This window comes from Lissotriton helveticus, chromosome 10 (genome assembly GCF_964261635.1).
Source record: "Lissotriton helveticus chromosome 10, aLisHel1.1, whole genome shotgun sequence".
In the NCBI taxonomy this organism is placed as follows: Eukaryota; Metazoa; Chordata; class Amphibia; order Caudata; family Salamandridae; genus Lissotriton; species Lissotriton helveticus.
In genome coordinates this window covers 731074517-731098913 of record NC_136071.1, presented here as the reverse complement: position 1 = coordinate 731098913, position 24397 = coordinate 731074517, and the positions used below count along the sequence as shown (strand labels likewise).

At 46.7% G+C, this 24397-nt stretch overlaps 1 protein-coding gene across 4 annotated transcripts in view; it reads right to left on the bottom strand.

Moving 5' to 3' along the window:
- ZMYND11 (zinc finger MYND-type containing 11) overlaps positions 1 to 24397 on the bottom strand; it is an 836880-nt gene that overhangs the window by 160104 nt on the left and 652379 nt on the right. For all 4 annotated transcript variants that reach the window (XM_078663281.1, XM_078663280.1, XM_078663283.1 and 1 more), the window contains one exon: positions 21136 to 21408. In XM_078663281.1, the coding sequence (XP_078519407.1) occupies positions 21136 to 21408 (273 nt within the window). The remainder of the gene's footprint in view (positions 1 to 21135; positions 21409 to 24397) is intronic.

Genomic DNA, 24397 nt, shown 5'->3' with positions numbered 1-24397 from the left:
GAGCGAGTGCCGACTTGGAAATTCCAAACATAGAACTGCTGACATTGTGTGTTCTCTTCAGTGGCGAGCAGATCTAACCAAGGCTCTCCCCACTGCTGAAAGAGACCTTGCACCATCTCTCAGTGAAGAAGTCATTCATGATCCATCATGCACCGGCGCCTGAGTTAGTCCGCCCTGGCGTTCAGGGAACCTGTCAGGTGTTGAACCACCAGGGACCTGCCCTGATGTTCCAGCCATGTCCAGAGAGGAAGAGCCTCTTGACATAAGGTCCACGACCCCACCACGCCCTGTTTGTTGCAGTACCACATGGCGCTGGTGTTGTCCGTGCACACCTGCACCACTCTAACTTTGACTAAAGGAAGGAATGCTTTCAGTGCAAGACGAACCGCCCGGAGCTCCAGAAGGTTGATGTGGAGCCCTGAGGCCTCTGATCTCCGCCCCTCCCATGTGGCCGCCCCATCCCAGAAGTGACGCTTCTGTCACCACTGTGAAGTCTGGTTGGGGAAGGGTCTGCTGTTTAACCAATCTTGGTTTGTTAGCCACCACTGTAATTGGAGTGCAGCGTCCTCCGAGATCTGGACACCGGAAAGATTCCCCTGATGCTGTGCCCACTGGAACTTCAGGTCCCACTGCACAGCCCACATATGCCACCAGGCATGATCCACCAGCAGGATGCAGGAGGCCATGAGGCCCAGCAGCCTCAATGTCAATTTCACCGAAACCCAGGATAGAGGCTGACACAACGGTATCATAGCCTGAATATCCCGGACTCTTTGCTCGGGAGGATAAGCCCAAAACTGCGCTGTATAAAAACTGCTCCAATGAAAAGGAGCTTCTGAGAGGGAATCAGGTGCGACTTCGGCATGTTGATAGTGAACCCCTGTGAATGCAGGAGGTCTGCCGTAGTCTGGAGGTGGGAGACGACAGCCTGGGGTGAGCCCGCCTTCAACAGTCAGTCGTCGAAATAGGGGAAGACTAGAACCCCTAATCTGCGCAGATGAACTGGAACCACCGCCATCACTTTCGTGCTGATAAGGCCAAAGGGGAGCACAGTAAACTGAAAATGCTTGTGGCCTACCGTGAACCGTAGGTAACTCCTGTGGGCTGACAGGACGGGAATGTGGAAGTAAGCGTCCTGCAAGTACAACGCTACCATCCAGTCTCCATGGTCAAGGGCAGACAGGACCTGAGCTAATGTCAACATTTTGAACTTCTCCATCCGGAGGAAGAGGTTGACCTCCCCGAGATCCAAGATAGGTTGCAGGCCTTTGTTCTACTTGGGCATCAGGAAGTAGAGGGAGTAACAACCACAACCTATTTTTGAGAGAGGGACTAGCTCAATAGCTCCCTTCGCCAAGAGAGCTGTAACTTCCTGATGGAGAAAGGCCAAGTGATCCACCAACATGCTTTGGAATGTTGGTGGCATGGAGGGAAGTGTAGTATTGAGGGGAAGGGAGTAGCCCCTTCGGACTATCTGCAAAACCCACCTGTCCAATGTAAAGTTGTGCAGTGGGGGAAGTGATGGTGGATCCTGCCACCCACTGGCAACTGGTGGCGCTGGAATGTCGGACTTGGAAGGTCTAGAGGCTGCTACAGAGGGTGCACAGGTGGACTGGCCCGCCCCCTGGCCCCCAGACATATGGCGTTGGAACCAACGTCCCCGGCCATGCAGAGGCTGGGTAGCTTGCGCCGGCCTGTGGCCCTGGGTGGAATGTGGTGGGGCGCCCCTTCCGTAACCACGAAAGGGACGAAAGTCAGACTGTACAGGACGAGAGGTGGTAGTGAGGCCCAAGGCTCTGGCAGTAGCTCGAGAATCCTTGATACGCTCAAGAACACTGTCCGCCTTGTCGGTAAACAGGAGTCAGCCATCAAAGGGCATGTCCAAAAGAGTAGATTGGACATCCCAGAAAAGCCAGTGGATCTCAGCCAGGTGTAGAGCCATAGGGCTACTGACATAGAAATGGTTCTACCTGGTGAGTCGCGGTGTCCATCCCACAGTGGATGACGAAGTTTGCGGCGTCTCTCCCTTCTGCGACCGCACGGACAGCGTGACCCGGGCCTCTTCTGGACACTGTGGTAGCACCTGCGCAACAGTATCCCACACAGAGGTGTAACAGCCCAAGAGACATGCAGTGTTCACCAAATGCAGTATTAAGCTGGTGGAAGAAAACATCTCCTTCCCAAGATGGTCCAGCTTATTGGATTCCCTATCTGGGGGAGCAGTACGGAACTCGCCTTTGGATGTTGAGGTTTGGACCACCAAGCTCTTGGGGGTAGGGTGTTGGGAGAGGAAAATTGGGTTGCCTGGAGCAGGGCAGTGGCGTAAGGCAATCATCCTGTCCACAGGAGCCCCTGTGCTGTGCTTGGACCAAGGGCCCAAATGAATGTCTGTGAGGGCCTCATTGAACGGCAGCAGGGGCTCCGAAGAGGCCGCTGCCGGCTGAAGCACCTCAGTCAGGAGATTAGTCCCAAGACCTCAACCGCCCTACGCAACACCATAGCGTAGGAGGCTGCCTTCTCCATGGCCACGGTAGGGGGATAAAGCATACCAAGGTCTGGTGAGGTACTGGCATCACCCAACTCCTCTCTCCAGTCCGGCTCTTCAAGCTGGTCTTCCAAAGGGTCAACAGACCCCTCCCAGTCCTCCTCACCCTCCTCTGGCTGCCACTCAGGGCGACAGGGAACACTAGGGTAGAACAGTGGTACAAAAAAATCCACCGGTACCGGCATCGGTTGACGCCGGTCTGGCTCCGTGTCCAAGTCGAGGGGGAGGCTGGGGACAACGCTGGCTGGGGACACAATCGGCATCGGAGGCTGCGGAGGCGTCGTCAATGGAGTTGGTGCCAGGGGAGGTGTCGTGAGGTCGATCGGCACCGATCCCTGGGGGCCTTGCGGAGCCAGGGCCAGAGCCGCTGGCGTCGTAGGCCTAGAACCACCAGCCGAGTCCACAGGGCTCGAAGGCCCCCAGGGATCCAGGGATCCAGGCCTGGATCTGGATTGGTGCCGGTCAACCTCACGACACCTCCTCTGGCATGGAGTGGAGGGCTTCGTAAAATGTACGAAGTTGGGCAGTGGTCGCTCCGGCTCCCAGGAAGGGAGGAAAGCTCGGAGCCGACCCAACAAGCTCCATGGGCGGAGAGGAAGGACGGCGACCTTCCGCGTCTCGTTGGCCAACGGACGGGGAGGAGGTGAAGAGTGACGGCACTTCTTCGCCTTCTTCTTGTGCTTCGACTTACCCGATGACGAAGACTTCGGGGAGGAATGATGGTGGTGACTCCGCGACTGGTCCCATGACCTCCCTCTCGACGGGGACCTCGAGCGGCGCGGAGCTGACTGCCAGGCCTCCAGCAGCTTTCGGGACAGCTCCCGTAAAGACTTTGGGTTCATGGCTCGGCAGTCAGAGCACGACTTCAGGTCATGGTCGCGCTTCAGGCACCACAGGCACACGAGGTGTGGATCCGTGACCAACATCAACTTGTGACAGGAGTCACATTGTTTTAAGCCGACGATGTGACATCCCTGCATGCACCAGGAGTCGAACGACTCGAAAAATATGTTGTCAAAAAGTCGATAAAGTATTAGTCAAAAAATGACTAAGGGTACCGCTCTCTCCGGAATTACCTTGGCTGGCGTGAAAAAAGAAAGAACGGACGTCAGCGTGCAGGGGTGGCGTCTAAGTAGATACCGCGACGCCATCATGATGCCGAACGCGGAGTTGACCGACTCGCAGGGGCACTGCTACTAAAATATTTCTACAGATCAAGTCTGACGCCTGGGGGTAATTCTAAGATGAGGAATCTATAACTAATAGTCTCTTTGATTGATATATATATATATATATATATACACCAAACAGGCTACAATGCCAAAATTGCATTGTATTTTTCATTTAAAAGAACTCATATCGGACCATAATTCACAAAGAGACGATTCGACTTTCTTATGTTCTTAGTTTTATCCAGGTAGAATTTTAGAACCCTTTTGAGGTCAAGAGAATGCAACACCCTCTTAGAAGGGGTGGTAGGGTTCGGAAAAAAGGTGGGGTGGCTAATTGACTGATGAATATGAAAATCCGAGACAACCTTAGATAGAAAACTAGGGTGAGTTTTCAGGACCACTCTGTTAGCATGGAAAATGAGAGGAGACTCTTTAGAACATTGCGCCTGGATCTCACACACTCTACAAGGAGAGGTAATTGCCACTAAGAAAGTGGCCTTCCACGTCGGCACGGTAACCTCCTGTGTGGTGTCTTGGAAAGGTGAAGAAGGTCCGGATACCACCACTGGCGAGGCCACACTGTTGCTATCAGGGTCATTTTGGTCCTGGACCTGTAAAGTTTGTTGATAACCAGTGGTATGAGTGGAATTGTTGGAATGGCATGTCTCACCAATCTTTCAAAAGCGCATTCCCTCGGGAGCCTGGTTGAGGGTACCTGGATGGGAAGGCGTGGCATTTTGCATTTGTTGCATCTGCAAAAAATCGATGTCTGGAGAACCCCATCTATGAAAAATGTCCTTTCCGACCCTGTTGTTTAGTGCACAATCGTGTGCTTGGATGAAGTTATGACTTAGGATGTTCACGTGGTGTTGAGAGCACTTGGGAGGTGAATCGCCGATATGGTCTACTTCCTCGCCAGTAGCCACATTCAAATTAATTGGGCCCACTGAGATAGAGGCCTTGATCTGGTTCCTCTCTGTTTGTTTGTGTAGTACACAGTTGTGGTATTGTCCGTCTGAACCAACAGGGAGCGTGCCTTGATGGAAGGGAAGAACGACTTGAGCGCCAAGTGTACAGCTCTGAGTGCTCAAAGAATACTTAATGAACAACACAGCACCCAAGGGTCTTCTAGTGACAAACGCCCCGAGAATCTTCCTGGATGATGCTTTGTTCAGGAAGGAGTGGGCGCAAATCACGTGGCATTGCACCCGTGATTGGGCAGTGCTCATTATAAAAACAGCTCTTCGTCTTTCACAAGCCCTTCTAGTTGAGATCCAACTAAAAGAGAGTCATTTCAAAACTACCTTAACAGGCTATAAAAAGAAACTAGATGAGCTTAATAAAGAACTGAATGAATATAAGGATAATTTAGCTCAACAAAAAGTGCAAAAGTTTCAGAAGGACCTCAAGCGTTGGTCCTATATCAAGGTCTACCCCTATGCCAGCCCCGACTATGTACCACCTAATGAACAAGTTACTTACCTTCAGTAACGCTTTTTCTGGTAGATACTATATCTGCCTGTGGATTCCTCACCTTCCTCACCTTGTGAATACCCCTTGCGTCAGCAACATTCGGAAATTCTTTTTTCGTAGCCTCGCGCCGACGTGGACTCCTGACGTCATAGAGACACGACCTCGCTCGCGACTCCGCTGACGTCACCGACGCCTATAATAGGCCCACGCCGGCGTGATGACATCAGTTTCGCCCTTTTTTCTGTGCCATCGAGGCACACGGACGGACCAATGACAGTAGAAATATACAAGTATACATAGTACACAATAATCAAGGCAAAACACACCGTGTTAAGCAAAAACAGGAAAGCAATTGGAACATTTCCTTGACAACAAAATATATATACATTACATCACAGTAACTCTGGCATAGAAGAGTGGACAACGGGGAGGCGGGTGGGTCAGTGAGGAATCCACAGGCAGATATAGTATCTACCAGAAAAAGCGTTACCGAAGGTAAGTAACTTGTTCTTCTGATAGATACATCTGCCGTGTGGATTCCTCACCTCGTGAATAGAGTCCCACAGCAGTCCCCACTCCCGGAGGAGGGTGTCCACTCTTCTAAACCAGGAAATCCTGAAGGACAGAGCGCGCAAAGTGACCCTCCCTCCTCACTTCGGAATCCAAGCAGTAATGCTTCGCGAAAGTGTGGAGGGAAGACCAAGTTGCCGCTCTACAATTATCTTCTACAGGCACACCTCTAGCCAATGCAGAGGTTGATGACTTAGCCCTTGTAGAATGAGCCCTTATACCCTCTGGTGGTTCCTTACCGGCCAAAGAGTAGCAGATCTTTATGCAGAGGACGATCCATCTTGACAAGGTTCTTTTATGGACCGCTCTTCCTTTCTTGCAGCCAGCAAACCCAACGAAGAGCTGGTCTTCCAAACGAAAGTCCTTGGATCTGTCCAAGTAAAAGGACACCGCCCTCTTAGGGTCCAGACGGTGCAGTCTCTCTTCCTCCTTAGAAGGGTGAGGGGGAGGATAGAAGGAAGGTAAAGTAATGGACTGCCCTAGGTGGAAGGGAGTCACCACCTTAGGCAGAAAAGCAGCCCTGGTCCTGAGAACCAATCGATCAGCATGTAGGGACAAGAAAGGGGGCTTGTGACAAAGAGCTTAAAGCTCACTTACCCTCCTTGCCGAGGTTATTGCAACGAGGAAGACTGTTTTAATGGTAAGAAGCCTCAAGGGACATTTGTGGAGAGGCTCGAAAGGAGCACCCATCAAAAAGGTCAAGACCAGATTCAAGTCCCACTGAGGCACAATAAAAGGGACAGGAGGAAACTTATTTATAAGGCCCTTTAAAAACCTTAAAACCACAGGTGACTTAAAAAGAGAAGGCTGGTCAGGCAAACAGAGAAAAGCTGACAGCGCAGAAAGATAACCTTTCACCGTGGCAACAGCAAGACCCTGCTGAGCCAGAGAAAGGGCAAACTGGAGAACGTGAGACAAATGGGCCTTCAAAGGATCAATAGACCTTTCCCCACACCACGAGACAAATTTCGCCCATCTATAAGAATAGATGGACTTAGTGGAGTCACGCCTGGCTGACAAGATGACATCCACAACGTTAGGCGGGAGGGAAAAGGAAATCAGGTTGCCCCGTTCAATCTCCAGGCATGAAGGTGTAATGTCTGGAGGTGGGGGTGTAGAACCTGCCCCTCCATCTGAGAGAGGAGGTCTGCCCTGAGAGGGAGACGGAGCGGCGGGTGAGAGGAGAGGTGGAGAAGATCCGTATACCACACCCTTCTTGGCCAATCCGGGGCGACCAATATGACTTGGGCCCGGTCTAGGCGAATCTTCCTCAGAACCCGAGGAATCAAGGGTATGGGGGGAAACGCGTAAAGGAGTTGACCTCTCCAACTCAACTGAAACGCGTCCCCCAAGGCTCCTTGCATCGGATACTGGTAGACTGCAGAAAGACAGGCAGTGCGCATTCTCGTGAGTGGCGAACAGGTCCACCCGAGGAGTCCCCCACATCCGAAAGATGTCGTGAACCACCTCCGGGTGAAGCCTCCACTCGTGGTCGGCAGAGAACTGCCGACTGAGACTGTCTGCACGAACGTTCAGAACCCCGGCCAGATGATTTGCCATCAGACAAATCTGATGGTCCTGAACCCAAGACCAGGGACGCAGAGCCTCTCTGCAGAGACACTGCGACCCCACTCCTCCCTGCTTGTTGATGTACCACATCGCGGTCGTGTTGTCCGTTAGGACCTGAACAGACTGACCGCGAAGGGAAGGGAGGAAGGCCTTGAGCGCCAAACGTATCGCCCGCAATTCTAGAAGGTTGATGTGAAGCAACCTTTCCTCTGGAGACCAAAGGCCCTTGACCTCCAGATCCCCCAGATGAGCACCCCACCGAGAGTGGATGCATCCGATATCACCGTGGCCACCGATGGGGGAAGTTGAAAAGGCTTTCCTTGGGACAGATTGCCTTCCACGCCCCACCAAGACAGATCCGCTGCAGCTTCTCTGGAGATCCTCACTGACTCCCTGAGATCTCCGTTGTGCTGATACCACTGCTTGCGGAGGCACCACTGGAGCGCCCTCATGCGCCAGCGTGCATGGTTGACCAACAGAATGCATGAAGCCATCAGACCGAGCAGGCGAAGGACCTTCAGGACTGGAACGACCGCTCCATTGTAAAATAAAGGAATCATCTCCCGTATGTCGCGAAGCCTTTGAGGGGGAGGGAATGCACGACATACGGTTGTGTCCAGTACTGCACCTATGAACAGGTTGCGCTGGGAGGGCACCAGGTGAGACTTGGGTACATTTATTGAAAAACCCAACCTGTACAACAACTGGGTTGTCTCCTGCAGATGATGAAGCACAACCTCTGACGACTCCGCTTTGATCAGCCAATCGTCTAGATACGGGAATACCGGAATCCCCGATCTTCTGAGATGCGCCGCCACCACTGCCATCACCTTGGTGAAGACCCGAGGTGCAGTAGTAAGTCCAAACGGAAAGACCGCAAACTGGTAGTGTTGTGACCCAACCGTAAAACGGAGATACCTCCTGTGCGACTTCAGGATTGGGATATGAAAGTACGCATCCTGCAAGTCGAGTGACACCATCCAGTCTTCTTCCAGCAGAGCCTGAAGAACCTGAGCAAGGGTGAGCATCTTGAATTTCTCCTGCTTCAGATAAAAATTCAAGATCCTGAGATCCAGGATCGGACGAAGCCTGCCATCCTTCTTGGGAATCAAGAAATACCGGGAGTAGCATCCCGGACCCCTTTCCTGCTCTGGAACCACCTCTATCGCACCTTTTCTCAAAAGTGTTTGGACTTCCTCCTGTAGGAGTAACAGATGTTCCTCTGAGCAATATCCCTGGCAAGGAGGGTAATTGGGAGGGAATTCCCGAAAGGGAAGGGCATACCCATTTTCTACGAGATTGAGAACCCAAAGATCTGATGTAACCGATTCCCAATCTCGTAGAAAGCAGGTAAGCCGACCCCCCACTGGACCCACATGATCCTGAATGGCGGATCTAGGGCTGCTTTTCTGTGGCTGGGGGGTTGGAGGAGGTGGAGGAGGAAGAGACCTGACGACCTCGAGGACGTGTTCTCTGCTTCCCTCTGTAAGACCTATACAAGGTATTCTGCTGCTGCTGTTGTTGCTGCTGCTGCTGAGCAGGTCTATACGACCGAAAGGAAGAGCGACCAAACCCTCTAAACTTTCTGGTCGTAGAACCCCTGACCTGAAGGCCAAGAGATCTAGCAGCTGCCCTGCTGTCCTTGAATCTCTCCAAGGCCGCGTCTGCCTTCTTCCCAAAAAGCCCCCCGCCATCGAAAGGCAAATCCAATAATGCAGACTGCACATCCGCTGAAAAGTCAGATGACTTCAACCAGGCTGAACGCCTCGTGGCAACCGCCGTGCTCATGATCCTTGCCACAGAATCTGTTGTATCAAGTCCACTTTGGATGACCTGACGAGCCGCTGCCTGAGTGTCAGATAAAGCCTCTTCAAAGTCCTTTCTACTAGCCTCAGGAACCTTAGGGACCAAAGAACTTATAGAATCCATAAGAGCATGGATGTATCTTCCCATGAGGCAAGTGGCGTTAGAAGACTTCAAAGCCATGCTAGACGAAGAAAAAATCTTCTTCACGACCTGATCTTGTTTCTTGGCCTCTTTGTCGCCAGGCACCTGCGGAAAAGCCCCAACCGACTTCTTAGAGCAAGCGGCCTGAATTACCAAACTTTCAGGGGAAGGATGCGAAGACAAGAAAGCAGGATCCTCAGGAGCCACTCTATACCTCCTAGCCACACTTTTTGCAACTGCAGGAGCAGAAAAAGGCTTTTTCCAAACTTCCATTATAGGATCCTTTAAGGCATCGTTAAATGGGAGCAAAGGTTCTACTGACGAACTAGGAGAATGGAGGACCTCTGTCAACAAATTCGATTTAAACTCGACAGAGGGCAAAGTCAGACCTAAAAGTCCTGCTGCCTTCTTCATGACAACATGATAAGGTTGAACATCCCTGGAGGGAGCATCAGGTCCAGAAGGTAAAGACCACTCCGGAGAAAACTCAAGACCACTAGCATCAGCCAGGTCTTCGAAACAATCCCCTTCCTGTTCACCTTCCTCCACCTCAGAAGATGAATCAATAACTCTCTGCTCCTCCAGAAGTCGTTGAGCTTCTCTACGAGATCTCATTTTGACTCGAAGTGCAGACGAATCCAACGCCGAATTCGACGGCGTCGGAGCCGACTTCGGAATCGAATCCGAGGGCTTGGAAGGCTGCCCCATAGAATCCAAGGGAGTCGGTGACGCCGGAACCGGGGTCGTCGACTTCGGCCGAGCCGGCGTCGATATCGGCGTCGATCTTGGTGGAACCTGATATTGCCACAGCGGAGTCGGAGCCGGCATATATGGCATGAAGGGTGCTGGAGCATAAGAGTGAGGAACACCTAAATTGAAAGCCATAGGACCCATGGGACCCGAAGGCGCTCCAGAGGGGTACCACGACCTCGAGAAAACACCATACATCGCGTTTAAAAACGCAGAAGGGTCCTGACCTGGAGTCGGGAATGGTGGATGCTCAGGCTGACCTCGAGGCACATTAGAATCTGTTTCCTCAACAGGATTCGAAGCCCCTTCCTCAACAGGAACTCCATCGGTGTCCTCCGGAGCCGGAGATGGAGCCGGAGACGGAGCCGGAGACGGAGCCGGATCCGGAACAGGAGTCGGAGAATGTACCATCGACTCCGAAGGCGAAGCCTCACATTCCGACTAATGAGGAGGAATCACTTTCGACTTCATCCTTTTGGGAGACTTCGATCTGGAATGATGACGGGATCCGTGTCTCCTCTTCTTATGCTTCTTGTGGGAACCGGAAGCATGACCGGATGATGACTTCGAGGCCGACGCCTCTCGAGACCTTGACCTGGATCTCGACCTCGACTTCTTCGGATGCTTCGAGGATCTTTTAACCTTACTTGCTTTAAGTTTGGCAACAAGAAGTTTAGATTCCCTCTCATGAAGAGCCTTCGGATTCATCTTTTGACATGATGAACAACCATCGACGTCATGATCCGAGCTTAAACACCATATACAGTCTTGGTGAGGGTCCGTAACGGACATCATCTTCCCGCATTCTCTGCAAGGCTTAAAACCGGTCTTCTTTGTCGACATGACAGTTAGAATAGAAATATCTGAGAATGGAGAATCGAAGAAACGAAGTAACAATGTACTAAGGCTACAGAGTATCCCGAAACCGTTAGCGTCGATGACGCGGAAAAAAGGGAACTGATGTCATCACGCCGGCGTGGGCCTATTATAGGCGTCGGTGACGTCAGCGGAGTTGCGAGCGAGGTCGTGTCTCTATGACGTCAGGAGTCCACGTCGGCGCGAGGCTACGAAAAAAGAATTTCCGAATGTTGCTGACGCAAGGGGTATTCACAAGGTGAGGAAGGTGAGGAATCCACACGGCAGATGTATCTATCAGAAAGAACAGATTACAGCTCAGATGTTTCGGAGGACTCAAACTCAAGTGGGTCTAGCACGGAAAGCGAAGGTAGCAGACATCGAGGGAGAGGTAGGGGAAGAAGATATCAAAACACTCAACCTTGGTACCCCTACCAACAACAGGGAGGTGTTGGTTTTTATCATAACGTTTATCATCAACCCCCTTTCCCACCGATGCTAGGGTGGAATCCACCTTTCGCTCCACATCCACAGTACCAACCTAATATGTTTCCCCAGCCTTTTTTAGGACGAGGCCGGAGGAGAAGGGGCAGAAAAAGAGGCACCAGTCAGGCACACTGGGAGCAGACAGAAGCGGTGGGCGAAAATACGAGGAGCAAGACTCAGGAACAGAGAGCACGTCCAAGCAATCTGAGAGCCTAGTCATCAATCTATCTTCTGTTACGTTAAGCCCAGTTGAGAACATTGTCTTGGAGAAGGGTTTGGGTTTTATACCCTTAGCCAGCCTTGATCGGTTCAGATTACACTGCGAACTAACAGATTTTTTCTACAAACTAAGACTCAAGAGTTTTTTTGAACAACAGACGATGGAGACGTCACAGACACTACAAGTGATATTGGCCTCAGACTCAAATCCTCTTTCACACCACCTCCACATATGGTACCACCCGAAATACAGGCTTTGAGCAAGCTGTTTTTAATGAAGTGGAGACTTTGGAGGAACCAACCCCCTATAAAAATCTAAAAGCGACAGAATTTCAAGCCATTCAGTCGTTGCAGAATAACACCAAAAGTGCCGATAAAGGGGGTGGCATAGTTATTCAAGATGCGGAGGCCTATGCTCTTGAGTGTAGACGACTCCTAGACAACAGTACCAATTACGTTCTCCTCAGAGAAGATCCCTCCCCTGCTCTCAAGGATGAGATCCTAGAATTGGTGATGACAGCAGAACATGATGGCTTGATCACCATACCAAGAAGCTGATTTTTGACCACTAAGGAAGGTAAAATACCCTATTTTTATACCTAAAACATAAAAATCGAAAATCCACCGCCAGGACGACCCATTGTCTCCGGCATAGGGTCGCTTTTAGAACCTCAGTCTAAATACTGTGATTTCTTTTTAAGACCATTGGTAGAGACAACAAGCAGCTACATCAAGATACTAAGCCTTTTGGCGATGCTGCAGACCATCAAGATGCCTGACGAACCTTGCTTTCTTGTCTCACTAGACATTGAAAGTCTATATACCTGTATTCCACAGGATGAAACCATCAGGGTCTTGACGGATATTTTGGAAGCATCCACATGGGAGTTTACCACCTCTAGGGCCTTTGTAATTGACTGTGCGACACTAGCCTTAAAAATAAAAAAATTTGAGTACCAGGGTGACATCTACCTACAAAAGACTGGTACTTCAATGGGCAGCACATTTGCCCAGAGTGTAGCGGGTCTATACGTTTACAACATTGAAAGCAAGTACATCCTCTCCACCACAAACCCCTTTTCATCCAATGTTATCCTCTGGCAAAGGTACATTGATGATGTACTGATTATCTGGAGGGGGTCAGAAACAATCTTATTATCTTTTTTTGAGTGGGTGAATACTTGTGAACCCCACTTGAGATTCACACATGAACATGACACTGACACCTTAGTGTTTCTGGATGTTACGATCACCAGGGACAATGATCAGTTACGTACTAAGACCTATCAAAAACCCACGGCTAAGAATAACCTCATGCATTTTTCGAGTTTTTATCCGCGCCCCCTGAGGGAGAATCTCCCCTATGGACAATACCTTCGTATTCGAAGAAATTGTAGCGAGCTGGGAGACTTTAAGAAACAATCTCTTGACCTAACTAAGAAACTGCAGAGAAGGGGCTATCCGAACCGCATCCTGAATAAGAGCTGCAAAAGGGCTAAGAACCATCATAGAGATGCTTTGCTGGAGGATTATCCCAAGGAATCAGAAGTGGTTGTTCATTTAACTTGTGTGACTACGTACAGCAGTATCTCAAATGCCCTGAGTCGCTGTATCGGTAAACATTGGAACATATTGAAAAGCAATAATAACGATTGGCAAAAACCTCTGTTTTCTTATAAACGTGCAAGAAGGCTTAAAGACTCTAGTACACACGCGCCCGAAGATTAATCAAAGTAACAACAAAGAGAGTGTTCTGAATGCCTGGGGCCTCCCACCGGTCACTGGACATTTCCCGTGCGGGGGGTGCAGTGTGTGCCATCTAACATCAAGCACTAAGACATTGGATTTAGAGCCAGGGAAACAATGGCACCAACGAAACCATACTAACTGTAATTCATGCAACGTAGTGTATATGATCAGATGCCCCTGTGGCTTAAAATACGTGGGCATGGCGACGAGAAAAATAAAACAGCGTATCTGCGAACATCGCAGTAATATTAGGTGCCAGAGGAATACAACAAAACTGACTGCTCATTTCATACCTTTGAAACATACCCCAAACGACATCAGGTGTACAATCATCGAACAGTTACCCCAAGGGACAGAAGGTAGTCTGTTTGAGAAAGAACAGCGCTGGATCTACCGCCTTTCTACCCACCTTTCTGGTTTAAATGATGATATACCATGGGGTACAGTAATGAGACGATGAGAAACATATTGCAGGACTCTGACGAATATGTAGGCACTTTACTGTCTGACTAACACACATTTTGGCCTTATTCTTTAGTCAGAAAATAGGTAACATTTTTCAGAAAGCATTTATACGCCTTATTAAGGTCTAATGTAAAGGTGGGTCCGATCAATAAACAATATTCTTCTTTCGCCTAACAATGGCAGGACCCTGACGAACAAGTATGCACTTTAATGTCTGATTGACACACATTTTGGCCTTATTATTAATATATTTTTTGGTGAGATAATAGGCAACATTTCTGAGAATGTACGTATTCACCTCGTTAAGGTCTAATTTAATTGTGAGCATGTGCATTAAACAACATGCGTTGTCCTGTCTACCGATAAGCATATTGTAATATATGCCAGGGATCAAGGTTGTCAATAAAGTATCCTTTTCTTTCTAAAAAAACAAGAGGACTAACTTTGCCTCTGTTCTGGGTTTCTTTCCGTTGGGCCGATAATACGAGCAATGCAATGTGGTATTACGACAGATTGTGAGACGGAGCCCTTGGAGGAGATCACGATAATAAACTAAAAAGATCTTTTGTGCAATATTGAGTAACTCCTGACCTCCTTTTTGTATTATATCCCTTTAAGAACACCAAACCATGACCCGACATTGAGGGTTGTCACGTGACCTGGGTGGAAACAGTTTTACTTCCGCGTTCCTCCCGTGTAGTTTGTATTTCGGCCGCGGATGTGCTTGAAGCTAGGTAGCCAGTGGGGAGTCGTTGGATTGAAAGCGAGTACAATTCCGTGAGGCACTCGGCAAAGGTTCCGTGGTAGGAACTTTTTTGCTTGAGAAAATGCACGTTTGAAATTGAGTTCTCGCTTTCTCCCCCCCCCCCTTTGCTCCCTTTCGAACTATTCTCACAGGGAACGTCCGACGTGAAGGTTTCCCCTGCCGTTAGAGCCCATGACATACAGTTCATCAATGCTGCTAGTGAGTTTCGGTTTTTCGCCGTTCAATCTTCCATAAGTCTATAGTTTGCTTTTAACTGAGCATCCTTTTCCCCGACTGGGGTGGCGGGACAAACTACAATGGGGTAAGCACTAGTATGATTTCACAGTAGAGGGACCGAGTGCAATGGTAACTCCTGGTAGTACAAAACGTGTCAGTCTAAATAATCAGCACTAAGGCGCTCAGTAAACGTAAAGCATTAACAGTGCCTATGTTGTGCGGTAATGTAGTAATACACACTTTGGCACAATGATACTAGCCCAGTGGTGACATACAAGTGACTGGCTCCTTCGGGGTAAAGTGAGGTTCACACACGGGTGAGTAAGGTGGCTTTTTAAAAAAAAACTGTTTATTCACGCATAACGACTAACGGAGGGCGTCATAACTACATAAGGATTATACACATGGATTTGATGTTTATGCTGTAATGTCATATTGTTTTGTACACCTTATCCGTTGTGAATTAACCCTTTGTTTTTCAGATGTAAGGCCCTTGAGAATACAAGGCGAGCCCACACGGGAGTTCCGTGAGTTTTGTATTTTAGTATCACATATCCCCAGGGTTTGGTCACGCCTTAGCGTGCGCAGACCACCTGGGGTGATTATTGTTTGGTCCTGACGAATGCGGAGCGCAATGAGCATCTAACAGCAGAAACATGTTGACCACCATAGTTGTATAGGACACATGATTTCAAATTAACTTAACCGCTGTTTGTCCGCTTCACTTGTTTTTATTTGGAAGCTGGTTGTCCCTTTATTAAAGTAGGTATAGGGAACAGCCGTCTTTCTTTTAACTTCACATTCACTTCAATTCTCGGGGCACTAATTCACTGGCCCTTTTAAAAAGAACCCAATGATGAAGCAAGTTACCACCTGTGTTGGTGACTCAGGGTTCTTTTAGCAGCTCTATATATATATCTTTATATATGTATGTTCACCTATCACACCTTTCCTGGGCCATACGGTTTAACTATTTTTGACTAGCTCTTTTATAGGTTGCATGGTCTACTAGATCACTTTTTTGCACCATTCTGTTGCTCTTTTGTTGTTATATAGATTATTCTATAGGTAGAAGAGTGACTACATTACCCTTGCTCTCCTGTTGTTTAAACACAGCTCTGAGTTCCAACATATTGATGTGGTAACCTCTCTGTTTCTGACCACCTTCCCTGAACCTGTGGTGGACTCATGTGGGCTCCCCATCCTTGGAGGGATGCGTCTGTGACAAGTTGTTTGGGAAGTTCCTGGTGGAATGGGACTCCTTTCAACAAATGATGACTCTGCATCCACCATCTCAGGGAGTCATTGAATGTCTGAGGAAGAATTATGGTGTCCTACCAGCGGTTGGATATCTGAGACCCCTGATCCTCTAATGCCTGGGGCAGAGATCTCATAAGCTGTCAGGCATTGAGGATGATGAAGATGCAGGAAGCCATGGAGCCCAGCAGAGAAGATACTATCCTCTCTGCTGGGCTCCATGTCACACAAGGTGTGCGGAGGAGAGTGCAACACTTGCAGTTGATTGAGAATAACCTCTCCTCCGAAGGAGATACATTTGCATCTGCGGAGTCTAGAATTGCACCCAAATAATGAATTCTCAGTTGGACTGAGAATGGACTTTTTGTAGTTGACGGACAGACCCAACTGATTTAACACTCAAATGCAGGTGTTCTTGTAGAAGACTGGGAGATGCACTCTTGAGCAGCCAGTCGTCTGGCTATGGACAAACAAAGATTCTTTGCTTTAGCAGAAAAGCTGCTACCACCACCATGCATTTTGAGAATGTGCGGGGGGCTGACTTGAGTCCGAAAGGAAGGAGTGGAAAGGCTCTGACTCTACCTGGAACCATTGAAATTTGCAACGTTTTCGGGAAATCGGGATATGAAAGTCAGTATCCTGAAGGTCTATGGAGCACATCCAGTCTCATTGATGAATCTGATGAACAATTTGGTGTAGTGCTAACATCCTGAATCTTTCTGTGTGGATAAACTTGTTTATGAGTGTGAGATTGAGTATAGGCCTGTAATCTCTGGTTTGGCCTTTCTTTAGAACCAGGAAGTAGCGGGAGTAAATCCCCTGTCGATGTTGTGGCCAGGGAGCTTCTTTGATGGCCTGTTTTTGCAACAGGATGGATACCTTCGAAGTAGCTGTTGCTGATGGACTGATTATCTCAGAGGCTGGATTGAAGGGTGAGGGGACTTGAATCAGATTGAATATCCAATCTGCAAAATATCGAGCATCCACTTTGTCCTTTATGATGTTGTGCCACTTGTCCAGATGAGCCATGACACTTCCACCCACTGGAGTGGGGAACAGCGCTGGGGAAAGCAAGCTCTCACTGTTTTGTCTGCTGTTAAGCAGAGGAAGCTGATTGCTTGGAGACACTTTGTTCCCGTCCTGGCCGACGCTGAAGATAGTGGGACCTGGACTGATGGTGTTGCGCAAACCAGTAAGGGGTTTGAACGCTCTGTTGAAATTAGCAACAGTCATAAGTATTTGTTTCTCCATGCCAACAGCCTTCAGGCTGTCAAGTTTGGAATTCATCCTGGACATCTCATCGTTTGCATGAAAAGCAAAGTTCCGTTGAAGGGCAGGTTCAGAATCCTGCGTTGGGCCTCAGGTTTTGACCTGTGAGTCGCAGCCAAGAGGAGTGCTTAGTGCAGATGCCATGTGAATAACCATGAGTCGCCAGATCTGAAGCATCGGCTGCTGCACAAATCACCTGGTTCGCTACCAGTCCTCATCATAGTAGCATCTCCTGAAAATCCTGCTGATCTTCTTTTGGCAGTTTTTCTGTGAATCTTGAGAGAGAGTCCCACAGTGACCTTTCATCTTCATAGGAATGCAGAGGCACTAGCGACATTCATATAGGAAACTGAAGTGTTACAAATCCTCTTTCCAAGGGAGTCCATTACTTTGCTGTCGGGTGGGACTGTGGAGGAGGACGCCCCTGTGTGAGCTTTTCTTGCTGCCTCCACTATATCGGGGTCCAGTGTAGGGTCGGACCTCAGATATTGGTCTGAGGCTCTATACTTTTTGATAATGCGCAGCGGTACTGATCCTATTGAAGCAGGGGTGAGAAATGTATGAAGAGCCTGTACCAGTAGCCCATGTACCAGGGGAAGTAGAGGTTTGTGATGGATGGTTTCAAACAAGACTGAAGCAGAGGTGGTTGCAGTTGGCATCTCAATGTTCAGCTTTGTCGCCACCCCCTACACAGAACCTTGTTGAACGTGATGATATCGTCCGCTGGTGACACTCTCGCAGAAGGGGTGGCAGACAAAGTAGGGGAATAGTATTCCACAGAGGTTCTGGATGTGTCTGTCAACCTGGATGGAGATCTCGGTCTACGCCCCTTCTTGAGGATTGAGAATGGGGAGACCTGGTATGAGACCACCAATGAGGTGTTCAAAACCAACGTCTTCTAGGAGAAAGAGATTGCCGTCATCATGGAGATCCTCTAGGGGATCTTGTGACAGGTGAAGATGGACACACCCCTCTAGCAGATGTTTTGGAGGGGGAATATCTTTGGAGTAATCCGATCCTGGACTGCGCCTTGGCACTCTCCACTCTTTCACACTTCTAAACCACCTAGGTGAAAGATTAACCAGCGGTGTTGTTGTCCTGGAGCCTGAGATCTCTCCGGCGTTATCTGCACAATTCTAAGGTCCGGAGAAGATGATGTGCTCTTCGACGTCGACTGTGCAGATCTCTGCATCGGACTCTGACATTTCCCCACCTGAACCTTTTTTGACGTCGAAGGCACTCTCGTCATCGGCACAGGCGAACCAGCCATCCTCTGTCTTTTCACCGGTGGTAGCGTGTGAGACGACATCAGCTGCAACGACGACCCTCTTCGCCTCGATGTAGGTGATGGTGACAGCAAGCGATCGCGCCTAGATGGAGGCGAGATTATCGGTGTTGAGTGTCTATGGCTCACCGTTGGAGTCTTCAACTTCAGCCTAGGCGTTTTCGATGTCGGCTGAGGAGACCTAGGCAGCAACCGCCCATGTCTGAGGGGGGGGGGGGGGCACGGCACATCGATGTTGAGCTCCAATGTTCTGCCGTCGGTGGGGAACCCGACCTGGACCGTCATCGCAGAGCAGCCTACGTCGGTCGATGAGTTTGAGACACTGCTTTAAGTCTAAACATAGTTGATGTCATGTGCGACAACGGTCTCTTTGACATCGACTTTGCCTTAGTTGAAGGGCCTGGGGTGTTGTCGGCGATCGTTCTTTCGACGTCGACTGCGGCAATAGTCTTCCTGACGACTATTTGGATGCCGGCGGTGAGCATAGAGATATGTTCAACACGGATCTTCTCTCTGTCGACAGCGAAGCAGAGCAGTATCTTCTTTTTTCGCCTCATTTTTAATACTCAGACCGCATTTGAGAGGAGGGCTCTTTAAAAGGCAGTTTATTACCTTCCAGGCCACTTGTAGATTCATTTCCTCTCCCCTACATGGCATGCAGTTTAATCCTTTCCCTTTCCCGAAGAGTCCTCGTGGAAAGTTGCTGGCAGTAATAACACTTGTCTGGTTGGTGTGAAGATGGAGAACACACAAAGCAGACAGACTGTGGGTCCGATTTAGCAATTTTCGTACCACACAAAGAACACTTGTTAAAAAAGGGCTGGCATTTCCGACAAAAAAATTATATCATTCAAAGTTAAAAAAAAAAAGTTGAATTAGTACAGCTTGTATTCAAAGACGTTGAATGAAGTAAAAAAAAAGGAAACCTCAAAATATCAATTAATGACAAAAGGTCAAAAACTGACAAGCTCAATGCTCCAGACAGAAATAGCCGGAAAAAAGAACTGACCTAACAGTCACCTGTTGGGCATGATGGGAAGCTGGAAGTTTTGGAGGTCTTAAAGGCACAGCGCCCGTTTTAATCTGTTGTGTTTTCTATATGCAGCCTTTGGGCTAACTGCCTTCCATTTTCTTGCCTTTTTATAAAGGCTAGGTTGAAACAGTGAAGAGTGCATTTTTCGATGTTACAGAAATGTTGAACAGATATGTGTTATTTTAAATAAAAAATGTAATGCAATTTTGGCATTTTAGCCTCTATGGTGGTTAGGCTGCATATATATGTGTAGATATATATTTCTGTATGTTTCAAAGTACAACGTACTGAATTTGGTTAATCATATACACACACACATATACATATATATATATATATATATATATATATATATATACATATACATGTATATATATATATATTTTTTTTTTAATTTTCTTTCTATAGATGCTCTGGGGTCTCCACATGAGTGCGGGACTATTCACTGCTTATAACTGGAATGGCATGGTGAGCAAAAAAACTATGGATTTAGACCCAGATCTCTGTACTGGGGTCAATGTATGACATTGTTCTGCATTCCTCCATCAATTGTGGTTTTTGAATAACTATTGATGAGCATCCCCTGGAAGAGAAAGCCAGAGTTCTCTCAACACTTGGGCAACTGATCTTTTTGTTTTGAGTCATAGGGACTTGTTTTCTAACTTACACTTTCCTGGGGTAGGAGACTGGTGAAAAAGCACAGAATGGTCGCCTATGTTCTCATTCTAGGACCAATTTCCTAGCAGCAGAGGCAAACCAGAGTGTACAGCCCAGTAGGACGTCCGTAAAATTATTTATTTACAAGCTTCAGACTCAGAACTGGGCCCCTAGGAACCCAACCATTCATAAGAACCAGAACAAAAAATGGGCCATTAACTTGAAACTTTCTTGCATAAAAATCACAGCTCACCTGCATAGGTGACAGCCGGAATGACTATGGATGTTATCAGAATGCCTGTAGATCTTAAATAATGGTCTGCTTTGAAATAATTGTGGAGCAACCATTAAGGCACCAGGCACCAAGACATCGTACACCCAAAGCAGTACCTACGGGGATGAATTAGCAAGTAATGTGTACAGCAAGATTTACGTTCCTGGGCCCTTGGCATGAGGGAGCTCTGGTGGTTACAAGCCTGATACATTAGCTGAGTTTGCCCACCTACTCCCCCTGAAGAACAATGAGATGAACAAAAAGTTAGACCACAACACCAGTCATGCACAAACACTTGATCTCCAGCGACTGAAAAAAAAGAATTTTAAAGTCAAAGCCAGTATGCATGTAGGGGGCCAGTGTCGTGACTGAGATTTACATTTTCAAAGAAAGAGGCATGCATCATGTAAGGTGCTCCAGTTCCATAGCGTTTTGATCAGCACCACAAGAACATGAAGAAATGGAGGACGGCCATACGGGTAACTGTTGAAACCAATACATGACTACAAAAGACATCTGCAGAGTGCTTGCTAGTATAGGGATTAAAACAAAAACTTACAATAATAAGTGAACTATACCTTTTCTAAGGCTTCCCTCACAACTCTTTCAGTATCCCTCTTGTGATCCGATTTCATACGTTCCTTGAATTCATTAACTATTTTGGTGTATTTATCGTGGCACATGTTTTGACAAACTCCATCATTAGCAGTCTGGGTGCTTCGATGCAGCATCCTAGGAGAAGAGGCACTTAGCTTCTTGGTCTGTGTTGAGATGGAAACCTTTTCAACTGGCGGAGGAAGTTTGGGAATTTCTTGGCTGGAACTCACTGCTTCCGTTTCAGGTTCCGGCTCCTATTTGTTAATAGATGCATTAGTCAATTTGGAAGTACAAGTGTTATTCCTAATATAGAAATGCAAAGGTAAAATATTTATGTAAAACTAAAGCTCAACAAATGTGATATTTTAAGCACTACTTCATGTGGATCAAAGAAATTTGCTAGCCATATGAATAGGGTCATTGTATAGTGAACAAACAGAACTAGAAAGAAATGTCAGCATATTATATATATATATATATATATATATGTGTGTGTGTGTGTGTGTGAACAAGGGCTCTCGAGCCTGAAACACGTCATCCCTTCATGCTGAAACTGTGTCAATAAAAACATCTTGCCTATATTGAGAGGTCCGTCTCTCCTTCCTCGCCGTGTGGGAAGTGGTTGGAGTCTGCATATTGCAAATATATATATATATATATATATATATATATATATATATATATATATATATATTCACTGAAAAAACCATAGGTTTCAGCAATGTTATAGTTAGGAATTGGCATTAGCATCACTCATGACCATGTCATGAGTGATGTAATATGTGACGTCATCAGCAGTGTATTGTGGGCGCCCGAGTTATAGTTAGCTGAACTAACTATAACGGGGGAATTCCAATGGTTTTGTATGAGTGAAATGTCCAGCTAACTATAACGTGTGAAACCTATGTTTTTTTCAGTGAATTTTTAAGGTTTTTTAAATGCTAATTCTTAACTATAACGTGGCTGAAACCTATGGTTTTTTCAGTTTATTTCTAAGGTTTTTTACATGCTAATTCCTAACTATAACATGGCTGAAACCTATGGTTTGTTCAGTGAATGTCAAAGGTTTTGTAAATATTTTAAATGTATTGTTATTTTTTTTATACTGATTTACTACACCGATCCCCTAAAACAAACATTTCTAAACTCTCCCCTCTGACTCCTTCCCTCCAAAACTCCTTTTTACTCATCCAAAAGCCTCTTCCTACTGCTAAGACTTTAAAAAAAAGAAAAAAAATCCTTCACTCTTTTATCCCTCCACTATCCTTTTTCAATAAAAATTAACAGACTAACATGTTTCACTTCTCAAATTCCATATTCCATATTCAACTATACTAATATACTGCCCAAATAACTGAATAACATATCTACTACTCAAATGACTTCATATTTATACTATACTAATTTTCAACACTAAACCTTTATGGGTTCCAGAGTGGCGTGCTACTCGCCAGAAAAGCGATTCAACGCCCATCAGGGGTAACAAGTGCTATATGAATGCAAATCTTTCTTCCCCTTTTATCCATCTGCTATCCTTCTCACTCCAAGTAACAGACTAATATCCACCACTGAAATTACCTCATATTTCACCATATTAATTCACCACTAATCCTCTATAGGCTCCCTGAATAGCATGCGTCAACAAGCGAGCGATAAATAAATACAAACCTTTGTCCTACTCTATCGTTCTGCTATCATTCCAAATCCAAATAACTGATTAACGTATCCACCACTTAAAATGTACTTGCATGTTTCACTATACTAATTCAACACTAATCCTCTGTGGGTCCTGGAGTAGCGTGCTACCCACCGAAAAAGCGTTTCGACGCCTCGTCAGGGGTAGTAAGCGCTATATAAATGCAATTACAATACAATACAATACATTGTTTTAAACTATTTATTTTTAGATATTTTCTTTTTTAAATTACATTACATATTTTTAATATACATTGAATTTTTTTTCAAAAAATATTGAAATTGTAATATTTTGTTTTTTTTAAATATTTTTTTAATTTATATATATTTTATATAGCAGGCAATGATATTCTATGGAAGGAAATTCAAGTTACTGGTAAGTACGGTTAAAATTACTTTTCAGGATCAGTAGTGGGCTCAAAGATGCAGCACTGAGGTCTCTCCTGATAACAGGTGAGTAAATCGGAATTCGTAGTTCGGCTGATTTTAGAGGAATTTTTTTAAAGTCCCAAAACTCCACACTTAGAAGAATTTCCAAGTGAAACCAGTCAATGTTAGCCTATGGAAGAAATTCAAGTTACTGTAAGCATGGTTAGAATTACTTTTCAGGATCAGTAGTGGGCTGAAAGATGCAGCACTGAGGTCTCTCCTGATAACAGGTGAGTAAAACGGAATTCGTAGTTCGGCTGATTTTATAGGAATATTTTAAAGTTGCAAAAATCCACACATAGAAGAACTTCCAAGTGAAACCAGTCAATGTTACCCTATGGAAGGAAATTCACTTAGCAGGTAAGTAGTGTTATTGTTACTTTTTCTTACTCAGTGGTGGATCCTGGATCCAGCACTGGTGCATCTCCTGTAAACACTTGACAGAATGCGATTAAGTCATACAGGTGATTTTTTAGGAATATTTGTAGTTTGTGAAAATAGACACTTAGAAACTTTTCTGGTGAAAGCCAGACAATGGATTCCTATGGAAGGAAATACAAGTTACTGGTAAGTATGGTTAGAATTATTTTTCAGGGTCAGTGCTGGGCTAAAAGATGCAGCATTGGGTTATCTCCTGATAACAGGTGAGTAAATCAGAATTCGTTGTTCGGATGATTTTAGGTGAATATTTAAAAATTGCAAAAATCCACACTTTCTAAGTGAAACCAGTCAATGTTATCCTGTGGAAGGAAATTCAAGTAAAGGCAGTAGATGCAGCTCTTATGTGGATACTCAGCATGAAGTCTCTTTTTCCCCACTTGATCCACACAACCTGAAGAGACCTTCCTTTGAAGATTCAGACATTTTTGAAGAAATAATTCTGCTAGAAAACTTGAAATCCAGAGAAAACTGAGCAGAGCTCAGGGAGACTCCCTTTCACACGACGTGCATTAGAAAATCTGAGGAACCTAGCCCCTCTTGGGATTGGTCTAGAGGGTACCATCGCCTGATTGGCTATTGGTTGGATTTGGATCTTTTTTACAAAAGAAGGTAGCTAGGCTATTGCACTGACTGTTCATTGCATGGTAGCCTATGGTAATTGTATCTACTGCTTTTATA